Source organism: Lupinus angustifolius, chromosome LG19 (genome assembly GCF_001865875.1).
Source record: "Lupinus angustifolius cultivar Tanjil chromosome LG19, LupAngTanjil_v1.0, whole genome shotgun sequence".
In the NCBI taxonomy this organism is placed as follows: domain Eukaryota; kingdom Viridiplantae; phylum Streptophyta; class Magnoliopsida; order Fabales; family Fabaceae; genus Lupinus; species Lupinus angustifolius.
In genome coordinates this window covers 10,672,572-10,686,234 of record NC_032027.1, presented here as the reverse complement: position 1 = coordinate 10,686,234, position 13,663 = coordinate 10,672,572, and the positions used below count along the sequence as shown (strand labels likewise).

The following is a 13,663-nucleotide window of genomic DNA, read 5'->3' as shown; positions in this document are numbered from 1 at the left end:
CCTGGGAAATAAAATGAAAAGTAATTGTTCGAAGAGATGCAATAATGTACATGTGTAAACATGTTGTGTTTAGGATTTTAAAATTCAAACCATCTTTTTACCGTTACCAAGTAGAGGCATAAGTAAAGTGCTATATACTTTTCACTAATATAATATACACAATTTCGTTTTATAACTTTTTATACAAATAAATTATGTTTATAAAAAATACCCCTTTGAATGAAATCAAGTGTCAATCAAATGGAATACCTATTTTTGATAATAAATAATATGTAAAATATGCTATGAAGAAGAAGGCACATTGACCTCCAAGAAAACAAAAAAATAGGCATATGTTATTTAAATATATGGTTAAATAAATACTATCTAAATAAAGTAATGTAAAAAGAGAAGATATGCAAAATATGGAATGTTGAATGTGTAATAACGTAAAGCATTATGCAAAGGAAGTAATTATGTTAAAGTTTAAGTGTTATACACATATGCATGATAGTGGCTCTAATTAAAGTCCTTGTTATTTGAGTTTTTTATTTCGTTTCAGAATGGAAACAACAAAGGTATGACTATAGGTTTTTCATAGCTACCAGTGTGTTTGGGGTAGTCTTTTTCATAGAAAAATGTCTTTAATATCCTAAATGTATTTTCCTCTTGCACAATGAAGCTAGAAATAGACATGTTAAATAATATTCTCTTTTGCATATACTTTTTCATGGGTTTTACTAAACAACATTACTAATTAATTAGAAGACATACTTATTTGTAATCTAATTATTGGTTATAGTGATGTAGAAACAATATGTGAGCATTCATATAAAAAATAAGAGATTTGATGATACTATCTGCGAACATTAATATAAAAATAAGAAAGATATTAAAAAGAGAGAAGTGAAAAAGACATCACGGATTTGATGAAGCTTGGAAGATGTGTCACACTATGTGATATGTTGGAATTTTTAAAAATTGGTAGTAGAGTAATAATATAAAAGAAGTATAATTTCAATAAATAAAACATTGCTTAAAATTTTAAGGAAACTTAGTGTAATCTAGAAATGTCAATATGTGAGAAGTATATGTTGATTAAATTGTCTAGGACTCCTTATGCATAAATCATGTGACTCAATGGAGACTTAGGTGGCTTATTTATTACAAATCTGCAGTTGAAGTAGCTAACCACATTGTTATAGGGTTAAAGACTTCACTTTTGACAAAAGAAAAAATTTGTATCTAACTAAAACATTACCCTTTAACAAAAAAAAATCATGCATATTAAATGGTAGAACTTCAAAGGATTAAATAAAAAAATTAACAATCATAGACCCTTGCTATAAAACCAAGATTAAGAATGTGAACTTTTACTTTAATCATATACCTCCCTTGTTTTTATGACTGATTATTAACCTACCTCAAACATCCTTCTTTTTGAATGAAAATAAGGCACCCTGTGTGAGAGATACAAATGTGGAAATTTGATATTTCAAAAAAGTATCAGAAATACAATATACACTATCATACTCCAATAGTGAAATTTCCCATTGATGCTCACAACTTCAAATTCTCAATGAGAATAAAACTATTTATGAATTACCAAAACATATCATCCAACTCAAACTCATTTTTATATCTATTTTAGAAAAGATGTATTCAGTAAATAGAATAAAAACAAAGGTATTGTTTGACATATTATCAAAACATGTGAGTTCTTTATCAAATGCACTGCTTTATTGCAAATACTCTGTTGTTGAAGTAGTTGATTGCACAGTGAGAAAGAAGAATGCATATAAGGAACGTTGGAAATTACCTTATTTGTGGGTGTGAGCATTGTTGATACACATCTTTTGTCTCTATATTTTTATATTTAAGTTCTTACTTAAGTGGTTCCCAAATTTGAAATTAAACCCAATAAAAATATCATGATCACAAAGTATATACTTTAAAGTTATGGGTTAGTTTTATAAGAGATAAATTATTTTTATAAAATGATAAGATAGTTATATCTAAATGAGTAACCTGAGTACTATAACAGCCCAGTGGTGGTGCCAGGATGGTAGCTTTGATGTGTGGCTGTCGGAGGAGGGATTGCTTTGAAGAACAAAACAGAAAAGGTGGAAAAAATACAAATTTTCTTGCTCTTTGATGCACCCATTTTAAACATGCAAACACTAAAAGGAAGGAAAAATTGGTATCTTGAACTTTAAATGCAATAAATAAGCTCTATTAAGCAAAAATGACCCAAAAAAATATTAACTTACTAATAAAAATTTACGTGGTAAGTAAATGTTGAACAAAAAAACAAGAAAAATGATTAATCGAATAAAAATGACAAAAATAAGTTCAGTATAAAAAATCATACCAAAAATGTGATGTTGAGCTAAAAAAATAGAAATAAGGTTCAGTAAACAAAAATATCTAAAAAGTATTAGCTTCTTAAGTAAATATGTGATCTTATTCTTAAATGTTGAACTAAAAAATGAAAAAAAAATGTTTAATCTACTAAAAATGTTATCAGTAACACTAAAATAACACGCATATCTAAAATAATACTGAAAAGTTCTAAGTTATGATGAAAAATCATACCTTAGAACCTAAAATCTATGGATCTATTTTAAGGATGAGGAAGTTAAAGCAAGAAATTGAAAATAAGTTATAAGAAAAAATTATACCTTTCAAAAAACATATATTTAAGTGAGTGAGTAAACGTAGGAGAAAAGAGCATGAAAAAGAATATGAGATGTGCATTTAAAAGAGAGAATATAGAAAGAGATGAGTTTGATATAAGAAAGAAAGAAAATCATAAAGAAAGAAAAGGAAAGATGAAGTCTGAGATAAGAAAGAAATAAAAGAGAAAGAAAATGAGAGAGAAAGTGAGGAGGCTTGCAAATGTAAAGAGAAAAAGGTGTAAAATTTGAAAAATTTGTACCAAAGGTAGAGAGAAAAAAAGTTGCAATAAATGCAATTTGCACTCTTCAATTATTGCAACTTGATACTACACACATTTTTATTTTACAATTTTCTAAATAAAAAAAAATATTATTACAAATATACCCCTTTAAATGCAAGTATCAATCATAGAAGATAATTATTTTGGTAATTATATCAGCCCCTTCAATTAATACATAGATTTAGAATTTCATTTAAATTTTTACATATGAATTTCATTTATTTTTTTATATGGCATAATTTCTCTCTATAGAGAATGTCAAAACAGCTATGTAGCAACCATATCAACTTATAGTTGTAGTTTGATTCGAAATCATACAACAACAAAAAAAAACAAGGAACAAAAATGCAATTTAAAACCATTATTATACGAATATGTCAATTTTATTGTCTTTTAGAAGTAAAGTAATGAGCATGAAACTATATGTCAACATCAATCTGTGTGTAAAGGGGGATAATAGTAAGACTAATTTGAGGTAAGTTAATTATATAACAGTTACATATTAATGAGAACTAATGTATACTCTAGTGTGACGTTTATATATTGTTATTACATCATCTATCATTCATATTTAATAATCATTAACTTTTAAAAAAAGTAATACAAATAAATAGTAATAGTAAATGAAATAGTTAATATGTATAAATCATTAACTCATAATACATTGATATTACACTCAATATTTATTACGTATATAAAATTATGCAAAGATAACTACTTCCAGTTATGTTAATTTTTGGCCTTCTCCCCTTAGCTATTACAAAAATATAAGCAAATATTTTCACTGGTCATATATGTGTATAAAAATACTAATTACTCTAAATAAAGTTACTATATCATCATAAACAATATCTCATAAAAATAATATAAAAGGTGAAGAAATATACATGTCCAAATGAACCACATATACTTATGACATGCTAGATAATTATGCTCTATACAGGCTTGATGACATTCATAATCAAGATGGAGTGATAGGAACCCAGTTCCTATAAGAGTTGAACATGAGTTGCAAAGGCCCGTACGAATTAAACAAAAGCCCAATTGGTTCTCAGACTTTGTGATGAAACAGTAAAATTAGTTATCAATTAAAATTATGTCTTCTATTTCCAGATTGGGCTTGTGTGAACAGCCCAGATCCATTAGTGTAACCCTAAATTCTCTAGCTTCTGTATAAAAACCTAAGGCTGTTGATGCCTGGAGGCTATGAATGATTAAGAATTATCCATTTTCTGCATTTTTTTATCTTCTTACTATTATTATTCCCTTACTATTTCTGCATAGTTCCAAGGCCCTATCAATCTGGTGCTTTCATTGAGAGATACCATGCCTCCTAAAACTACAAACAAAGATGATGATGACACTCTAGTTCAGATCTTGACGGACAAACTCAAGGAGCAACAAGAGTAGCAAGACTCTAGGCATGAATCAATTGTTGAAGCTCTACGTTGTATTACAGAAAAATTAGCAGGTATGAATATTATCCCACCACAACCCCCTGAACCACCGCACTTGTCCCTCACTCAACCTGGATCCTCACATGTCTCCAACCCTAACCCAAACGTTCCATTACCCACAAATATGTCCTCCAACCTACCTATCCCAAATCCTAACATTTCCAACCCACCACCACAACTACAGTCCCCCAACAACCTCCCAAACTATGCACATTCCCCTGTTTCACCTTTTTTTACCCTAACTCATCCATACCTCCGACCACAATTTCCCCAAATGCCCCCCTCACCCTCTCACAACCTAGACCCCCCAAACTACAGCTAAACCCATTTGACGGATCTGAACCATTGGACTGGTTGTTCCAAGCTGAACAGTTTTTTCAACTCTACCAAGTTCCACCAGATCAACGTCTTCACATCATTTCATTTTATATGAAAGGAGAAGCCATAAGCTGGTTCAAGTGGGCTTTTCACAATGCCACTTTTCTGGATTGGGACAATTTTACCCGCTGTTTGGAGTCTAGATTCGGTCCCTCATGCTATGAAAATCACCAAGCGGAGCTGTTTAAACTCCGACAAACAGGCTCACTGGCCGAATACCAACGCCAATTTGAAAAACTCTGCAATCGTATTTGGGGACTATCCCCTGAAATCATCTTAAACTGTTTCTTATCTAGCCTTATTCCTGAGATAAGGCGCGAGTGGGCTTTGTTACGCCCAACACACATTGCAGATGCCTTATGTTTAGCAAAACTGGTGGAATCTAAGATTAAAGACTCCAAACCCACTTTTCCAAGAACTGACAGATTTCCGCCCTTCCCACCCCACTCCAACCAACCACAACATCCACGTACTACATACCAACCAGCCACCACATCCACAAATCCTCCTAACCAAACCGCCTTACCAATCCGTCGTCTCACGATTGCACAAATGCAAGAGCGACGTGCCCAAGGTCTATGTTACAACTGTGATGAAAAATATCACTCAGGTCACAAATGCCAACCAAAACAGTTTATGCTAATGTTAGTAAATGACTTAGACTCCACCGAGGAACAACTCTTGTCTTCAATGGAAACAGTAGAAGAAGACATTCAACCTTCTCCTGACGAGCTTATTCATTTTCAGCTATCTAAACAAGCTCTCGAAGGCCAACCATCACCTAAGACACTGCGATTTCAAGGTTCCATCGCAGGTTGTTTTGGTAGATACCGGAAGCTCCCATAATGTGCTTTAGCCTCGCCTAGCACACTACCTACAGTTGGACGTCGATCCCACTCCAAATTTTCTGGTCATGGTAGGCAATGGTGCCTATATTTATTGTACAGGTTTGTGTCCCAACACCCCTTTACAACTCAAAAACCAATTATTCTACATTCCCTTCTGCTTACTACCCATCAAAGGGGCTGACGTGGTGCTAGGTATTGAGTGGTTGTGAACACTAGGTCCAGTCACCTCAAATTTCGCGGTTCCCTCCATGTCTTTCAAGGTGGGGGAAAACACCATCACCCTCTAGGGTGAGACCACTACTTCCATTTCCCCTTCAACATTTCATCAATTGTCTCGCCTCCTCTACACTGATTCTATAGCCTCATTCCATACAATCACCTTCTTACCCTTACTCAATGGTCCTACTAATAACACCACTACTACCCCTCCACTCAATTCCCAAATTCAAACTCTCCTCACGAGATTTGACAAAAATTTTCACAACCCCCATGGCCTACCCCCTTCAAGACCCCATGACCACTCTATTCCCCTACTCCCAAACACTGCCCCAGTCTCAGTTCGACCTTATAGATACCCTCACTCACATAAAGACATCATGACCAAAATGATCCAGGACATGTTAACAGAATGAATTATAACACCCAGCACTAGCCCATTTTCTTCCCCAGTTTTGCTAGTAAAAAAAAAAGATGGCACATGGAGATTTTGTGTGGATTATCGGGCTCTCAATGCAATCACCATTCGTGATCGCTTCCCGATCCCCACTATCGATGAATTGTTGGATGAGCTCGGTGCAGCCACCATTTTTTCCAAGATCGATTTAAGATCCGGATATCATCAAATAAGAGTGAATACCAATGACACTGCAAAGACAACATTTCGGACGTTCGATGGTCACTATGAGTTTTTAGTTATGCCGTTTGGGCTAACAAATGCCCCCTCCACTTTCCAAGCAGCAATGAATGACCTTTTAAGGCCCCATTTGCAGAGGTTTGTTCTGGTTTTCTTTGATGATATCCTTATTTATAGCTCTTGTTTAAATGATCATCTATTGCATCTGAGCATCATATTGGACCTACTTGTTGCTAACCAGTTTTATGCAATGCTTTCCAAATGTTTGTTTGGGGTTGATACGGTTAGTTATTTAGGCCACATTATATCAGCCGGGGTGGTCCGACCTGACCCCGACAAGATTAAAGCAATGCAGGAATGGCCTCAGCCACGTTCTCACACGACTCTCAGGGGTTTCTTAGGCCTCACCGGTTTCTACAGAAAGTTTGTAAAGAATTACGCCGCACTCGCCGCTCCCCTCACCGACCTATTAAGATTACAAAACTTTACATGGACAAATGAGGCACAAAGTGCCTTTACAAATCTAAAGAATGCTATGTCTACAACTCTAGTGCTGCATCTTCCTGATTTCTCCTTGACCTTCGATGTGGAAACTGATGCCTCTGCGGTAGCTATCGGTGTAGTGTTGTCTCAAGGAGGTCACCCTTTGGCCTTCTTTAGCAAGAAGATGACACCAAGAATGCAACATTCTTCAGCATATGTACGCGAGATGTTCACCGTCACAGAATTTGTAAAAAAGTGGCGCCAGTACTTTATTGGTAGGAAATTTAACATATACACAGATCAACAAAGTCTCAAACACCTGATGACTCAGGGTTTCCACACACTAGAGCAGCAAAAATGGGCTACAAAATTAATCGGGTTCACTTTTGATATAAAGTATAGACCGGGTACCTCAAATCGTGTAGCTGATGCATTGTCCCGGTGTCACTCCGAAGAATTTGGCCAATGCTACTCCATGACTTCCGTCACTCCCCAACTTCTGGACAGACTTCATTCTTATTATCAAACACCAGCTAGGCAAGCAGTTATACAACAAAACATATCCGATCAGTTCCATTTTTCACACGGATATCTATTTTATCAACAGAAACTGTTCATACCTGCCATTGAAGACTTCCGACTGACTTTGGTGAAGGAATTTCATGAAACCCCGGTAGCAGGACACTCTGGTTGGCGATCCACCTTGGCTAGACTGACAACTTCATGCTCGTGGCCTGGGGTTAGCAAGGACATCAAGAAATTCGTCTGTGAATGTACCATTTGCCAATCCAACAAATCCCTGCCACAGAAAACACAAGGATTATTACAGCCATTACAAATACCAGAACGGGTGTGGGAAGATCTTTCTATGGATTTTATAACCCATTTACCTCCATCACAAGGGCACACCGTGATATGGGTTATTGTGGACCGACTTACTAAGTACTGCCACTTTATTGTCTTACCAGCACGATTTTCGGCAGAATCTTTGGCACGTCGTTTCTTGAACGACGTATGCAAACTCCACAGTGTACCAAAGAGTATCGCCTTCGACAGAGACCCGGTTTTCCTTAGTGGGTTTTGGAAAGAGCTTTTTAAGCTCTTGGGGACGTCCTTGTAAATAGGGGACTACAAACTTACCTGCGTTGCTTCACCAGTACACATCCAACTCGCTGGTTTGCTCATCTTTCTCTTGCGGAATACTGGCACAACACAAAGCTGCATTCCTCCCTTCGGCTTACACATTTTGAAGCATTATATGGCTGAACACCTCCGTCTCTTCGTGACTATCTCCCGGGTTCCATCACCAATCCACAAATTCGAGATATGTTACAAACTAGAACAGAAGTGTTAGTCACTCTAAAAAAAAATCTCCTTCATACTCAATAACGCATGAAGTCACAAGCTGATTTAGGAAGAAAAGACATTACCTTTGTAGAAGGGGAGTGGGTCCTCCTTCGGCTCCAACCTTATCGGCAGAACACTGTGGCCCGTCGTCGTTCTCATAAGCTTTCACGTCGTTTTTTTGGACCCTTCAAAGTGATTCGACGTATCGGTTTAGTGGCCTATCACCTCGACCTCCCTTCTTCGGTTCGTATTCACCCAGTGTTTCACATTTCGTTGCTCCGCCGTTTTCATGGTGACCCACATGCTCATACCATTGACCTGCCCCCGACGGAAGCATGTCCAAAACCACCAGTCCAGAACGGTGTGTCGGCCATGGATGGACCACCGCTTTCTGCTTCACGGTCTAGTGCGAATATGGAGCACAAGAAATGGTCATTGCTGAACGAGAATCCAGGGAAGAGGCATCGCGGTTTGGTTGAAGGGAGAGACCCAAACCGTGTTGGAGCAGAAGAGAAGGCATGGGGAGAGAATAGTGTGGGAGATTTAATTGATGGTGATAATATGAAAGTAAATAACCTTGTCTTGTCTTCTGCAAAGTGCATTGATAAGGCATTAAAGTCGTGTACCACTTTGCTTCCTCGGGCAGTTCACCAAGTGCATGCAGATCCATTGGATTTGGGAGTTCCACTCCAACCCTTGGATTACCTGCCAGATTCTGCAAAGGCATTCATAACTGCCGCGTCCCAAGGAGTCTCCAAGAGTCAAACACACGTTTCCCGACAAGCTCAATTTGGAGGGTTCATTCAATCCCCCAAAATGGCGCCAATGATGATCCAACCGTCCACTAAATCTAGTTGTCCCCCACTTAACAGTGCCAACCGTTGCATCACCAATCCACGTGGAATCCACTACACAGAACCTTCTACACACCTTGAGGACAAGGTGTCTCTTCAAGGGCTGAGTGATGATAGGAACCCAGTTCCTATAAGGGCTGAACATGAGTTGCAAAGGCCCATACGAATTAAACAAAAGCCCAATTGGTTCTCAGACTTTGTGATGAAACAGTAAAATTAGTTATCAATTAAAATTATGTCTTCTATTTCCAAACTGGGCTTGTGTGAACAGCCCAGATCCATTAGTGTAACCCTAAATTCTTTAGCTTCTGTATTAAAACCTAAGGCTGTTGATGCGTGGAGACTATGAATGATTAAGAATTATCCCTTTTCTGCATTTTTTTATCTTCTTACTGTTAATATTCCCTTACTATTTCTGCATAGTTCCAAGGCCCTATCATGGAGTCTCCTTATACTCCCAAACATTCTTTTCTAGTACCAATTTAAAAGTTTATTCAAACCTGACATGATGAAAACAAGTACATTTGAGTGTTAAAATAACTGACTATCCACACGATAGCTACACGCCCTTCCCCATCATTACAACATCTCTCAAATAAACTCCTTGTTGGAAACCCCATACTATCTAATTTTACCTAATAAATATAAGACTTCAAATATAGTTCTGTAGTTTGATTATCATGACACTTATATCATCGATCGAGCCTCGTGATACAGATAAGTCTACAAGCATTTTACAAGCCAACAACGGTTGCTGTCTATTGCTCCCAACACAAAACGGACGAGAAAAATCTACTGCTTCCTGATTACTAACCTTAAACATGAATGAAAAAGATAAACTTGTTTAGTTAATCAATACATAGTTGAGTAAAAATATCATTCATAATTTTCAAGAAGAAATTGTTAACATTGAACTCGGTTGTACAAGTTCTATACCTTCTCCCATAATCCGTCTGAAGCTAAGATTAGTAAGTCATGTAGAGGTTCAATTCTGAACACCTTGGTCTCAGGTTCTGCTATAACCCATTGTTTTAGGTGTCTATCACCAATTCCTCTCGAAACAGCCAAGGATCCCTCGATCCTCCAAACACCATGATATATATCAATATAGCCACCCTACATAAATAAAATTCAAACTAACAATCTGACACATTTCCAACAATTGTTTCAACATTGAGAAGTCTAAAGAAAAAGGGTTAAACTTCTGTAAAATTCCTTAAGTGCTAGGGATGTTTTTTTTAATAAAAGTATAACACGTGATAAAAAATGGCTGCGCACAAGTCTTCTACCTAGTGAAGTCTAAAAAAATTAGATTAAACAAGCTTAATTTCCCGTACGAAGAGATTACTTCAATGATTTAAAACTACGACCTCCAGGTCACAATCAAGTAACCATTGAGTTGGGCCAGGCTTACCCTCACTACAATATTTTTGACCTACACGTAAAACTGTTGGCAAATTTAGAAAAATAGTTCTCTTGATGTTGCAGAAAACTTAACACATGCAACATGTTTTGCTCTTATTGAAAAACCGCACCATAAACACTAGAATTGTACTTCATTTTTTGTCAAGAAGAGAAACTTCTATCACTACAACTGCTTACTTGAGTCTCAATTCTCTCTCTTTCATCTTCCCTTGAAGGTCGATGATCAGATGTGAGTGCTTCCGCTACACCGCCTCTGCTAATGACAGCGCGACAGTCACCCACATTGGACACAATAAGGTTACCATTCCTAATCAATGTTGTTACACAACAAGAGCCACCATGTAGATTCTCTTTTAAGAAATCAGAATCTGTGTTGAGGTAACCACATTTCACTGCTTCCTCAACATCACTTTCATCTCTACTTACAACTTCATCCATGACATTCTTTTCTAAGTTATGGGCAGCAAATTCTGAAGCTTTCGTACCTCCATGCCCATCATATATGCCGAAAAAAGCCTGCAGTGCTCATAAAACAAAAATTTCTATGTTAGAATTGATTGAACCTGCATCAATTTTTGCTCATTAGGTATGGGAAACAAAAAGTACCTATTGCAAAACCCAATCAACCTAAGATGAATTATGATCTTTGTAATTATCGAGTACTTTTACATATAACAAGTAATTATCAAATCCGTGTAAACCAATTTTGATTCACACGTTGCAAACAACCATGAAGATAATATAACTCATACCCAGCCCCACTAACCTAGAGTCTCGAACATTATACTGTTCTACAATGCAAAGTTTATAATTTTTTAGCTAACTTATATATTTTTGACTCAATAAATAAGTTATTAGAACCGTTTAAGAAAAACAAATGAAGGGAGTTTCTAACTTTAAAAAATGTATAAAGAGTATGAAAACTAGCTTTGTAAAGAGTGCTTCAAGTTCCTTTCCAAAAATCATAAAAATATTGATAAGTTATTGATGAGCTACCTTTGAAGCACTGTTTCAGTTTAATCAGCTATCAACATATAACTTCCAGTTACCTATATACAAATAAAGCACACATATGCATTCACATCTAGACGCTCACGGTTACACCCCTAACCGCTGCAAGGTGATTGTTTGCGATATATTACAAGAAAATGTCTGTGATACTTCTTAAATGTCCATAATTCACGTATTTGTCTAACAAATTAAAGGATATCGCAAATATCCAAAACTTCAACAGACAAATGTATAAGGCGGTGTTTTAAATTGTGGTGATTGCTGTTGTAAGTGTGGCAGTTGCGATGCGGATTATAACCATTGTGGTATGAACTATTTTGTGAGTAAAAAATATTTTTAATATCGATGTGGTCTATTGCGACTCAAATGCGGTCCAATGTAGTTGCATTATAGCCCGTTACGGTTGCGTTATAACCCATTACGATTGCATCATTGTGATTTGATGTCATACTACAATTGTAATATCATAGGCAGTTACTACAACCAAAATTTTGCAACTGCCTAATATGATGTGATATGCAATTTGAAACATTGGTATATGGTATAAATAATATAAATTTAATCTAGTTGTAATATGGAGATGCAACTATAAATTCATTACAGCAATTACTACTACAAAATACATGTTTCAAATTAACAACTATTTTATTATTTATAACATTAAAATCTTTTCATAACCCATGTTGAAGGTTAAAAAAAAATTATTCATAACTTTATCAATTTTATTTCATTATGATTGATCAAGGGACAGCAGTCTCTACATCATTGACCAACCCATAGATAAGTCCAAGCACAAAAAATACCAATAAAAGACAAAAAAATATATTTCTCATTGCCAAAAGATAATATTTTTCTAACTACCTGTTTTGGTTCTCCATGAAAATCAACGGCAGCAGAGTAACGGTCTTCCATGTGCTCCCTCCTTCCTCTCTTACAGTAAACAGCAAAACCACGCCCCTCCACCTCCACCACGTCCCTCTCTTCCGCCATTGGCACCGCCGCATCCTGCACCCCAACAGTGAGAGACGCAACAACGGGTATATCAAGCTTTGCAGGTCTCTTCCTCTTCAACGCCGACGACGATGGAGCCGAACCCGCACCGGAAAACCCATTTACTGTCTTTGGCAGGACGAAATGGAATGGTGAAGAAGGTGAAGAGGGTGAGGAGCAAGACGACGTCGTTGAAGGGAGAAGGGGAAGAGGTTCTGAGGAAGAAGAAATGATTGAGTTTTTGTTTTTAGGGAAGAGAGAGAAGATAGGAGAATTGGAAAGTACAACGGAGAAAGACATTGTTTTTATTGTAGTTGTTACAAATGTTGAATGTGGTCTTTCTTGTTCTAATGTTCTATCTCGCTTTTGTTATGGTGCTGTTTGGTTAATGATAATGTGAAATGAAATGAGAGAGGAAAACAGAAAATGAGATGGTATTTAAAGGAGAGAATATGGGTGAGAGTAGGAATTAGGAACCCCAGCATTTTGGTGTTAATTTATGGTAATGATAGATAAGGCAACAAAAGCTTGGTCAAGTTTTAATCTTACTATAAACGTTATTCTTTAATGTTTGACAATTTCACCACAACAATATTTGAGCCTGCTGTGGAATAAGATTTCATATCGCTATTTGAGCGGCCGTTTCTTTCTAGATTTATGGAATTGGCACAAACATGCACAAGGTGGACTAGTTCGTTTTGTTTTGGTTTTTTCATTTGTCCTATTCAAAGGTATGCTGTGAAAATTATATATGATTTCATATTGTAGTATTTTAAAGAAATGGGATCGTACTCTGATAAATTTATAAGATTTTGATCTATTTAATTTTAATTTAATAAAAAATCTGATTCTTAAAAAAAAATAGTATTACATGATAGAATCTGGATTTAGAATTGGAGAACATTTCAGGTTTATTTTAAATGACAGATGATATTATTTAGAAAGGAGGTAGCCTAAATTTAGAGAGAAATTTTTCGAATTATTTTATAAAATATATAACAACCATTTCTTATTAACTATGTTTTTTTCACGAATATGATTTATTTCTAGTTATTTATTACTGTAAAAAATGTAGACAA

General features: G+C 36.0%; 1 protein-coding gene across 2 annotated transcripts; it reads right to left on the bottom strand.

Moving 5' to 3' along the window:
• On the bottom strand, positions 9,684 to 13,023 carry LOC109333864 (probable protein phosphatase 2C 25). 2 transcript variants are annotated; one of them, XM_019569446.1, is made up of 4 exons: positions 12,456 to 13,023; positions 10,761 to 11,099; positions 10,095 to 10,274; positions 9,684 to 9,972 (listed from the first exon to the last, which is right to left on the bottom strand). In XM_019569446.1, exons 1-4 carry the CDS (start codon positions 12,882 to 12,884, stop codon positions 9,811 to 9,813), a joined length of 1,110 nt encoding a protein of 369 aa, XP_019424991.1. In that variant the 5' UTR covers positions 12,885 to 13,023; the 3' UTR covers positions 9,684 to 9,810. The 2 variants fall into 2 exon arrangements, with proteins under 2 accessions (XP_019424991.1, XP_019424992.1); XM_019569447.1 differs by having other exon boundaries at positions 9,885 to 9,967.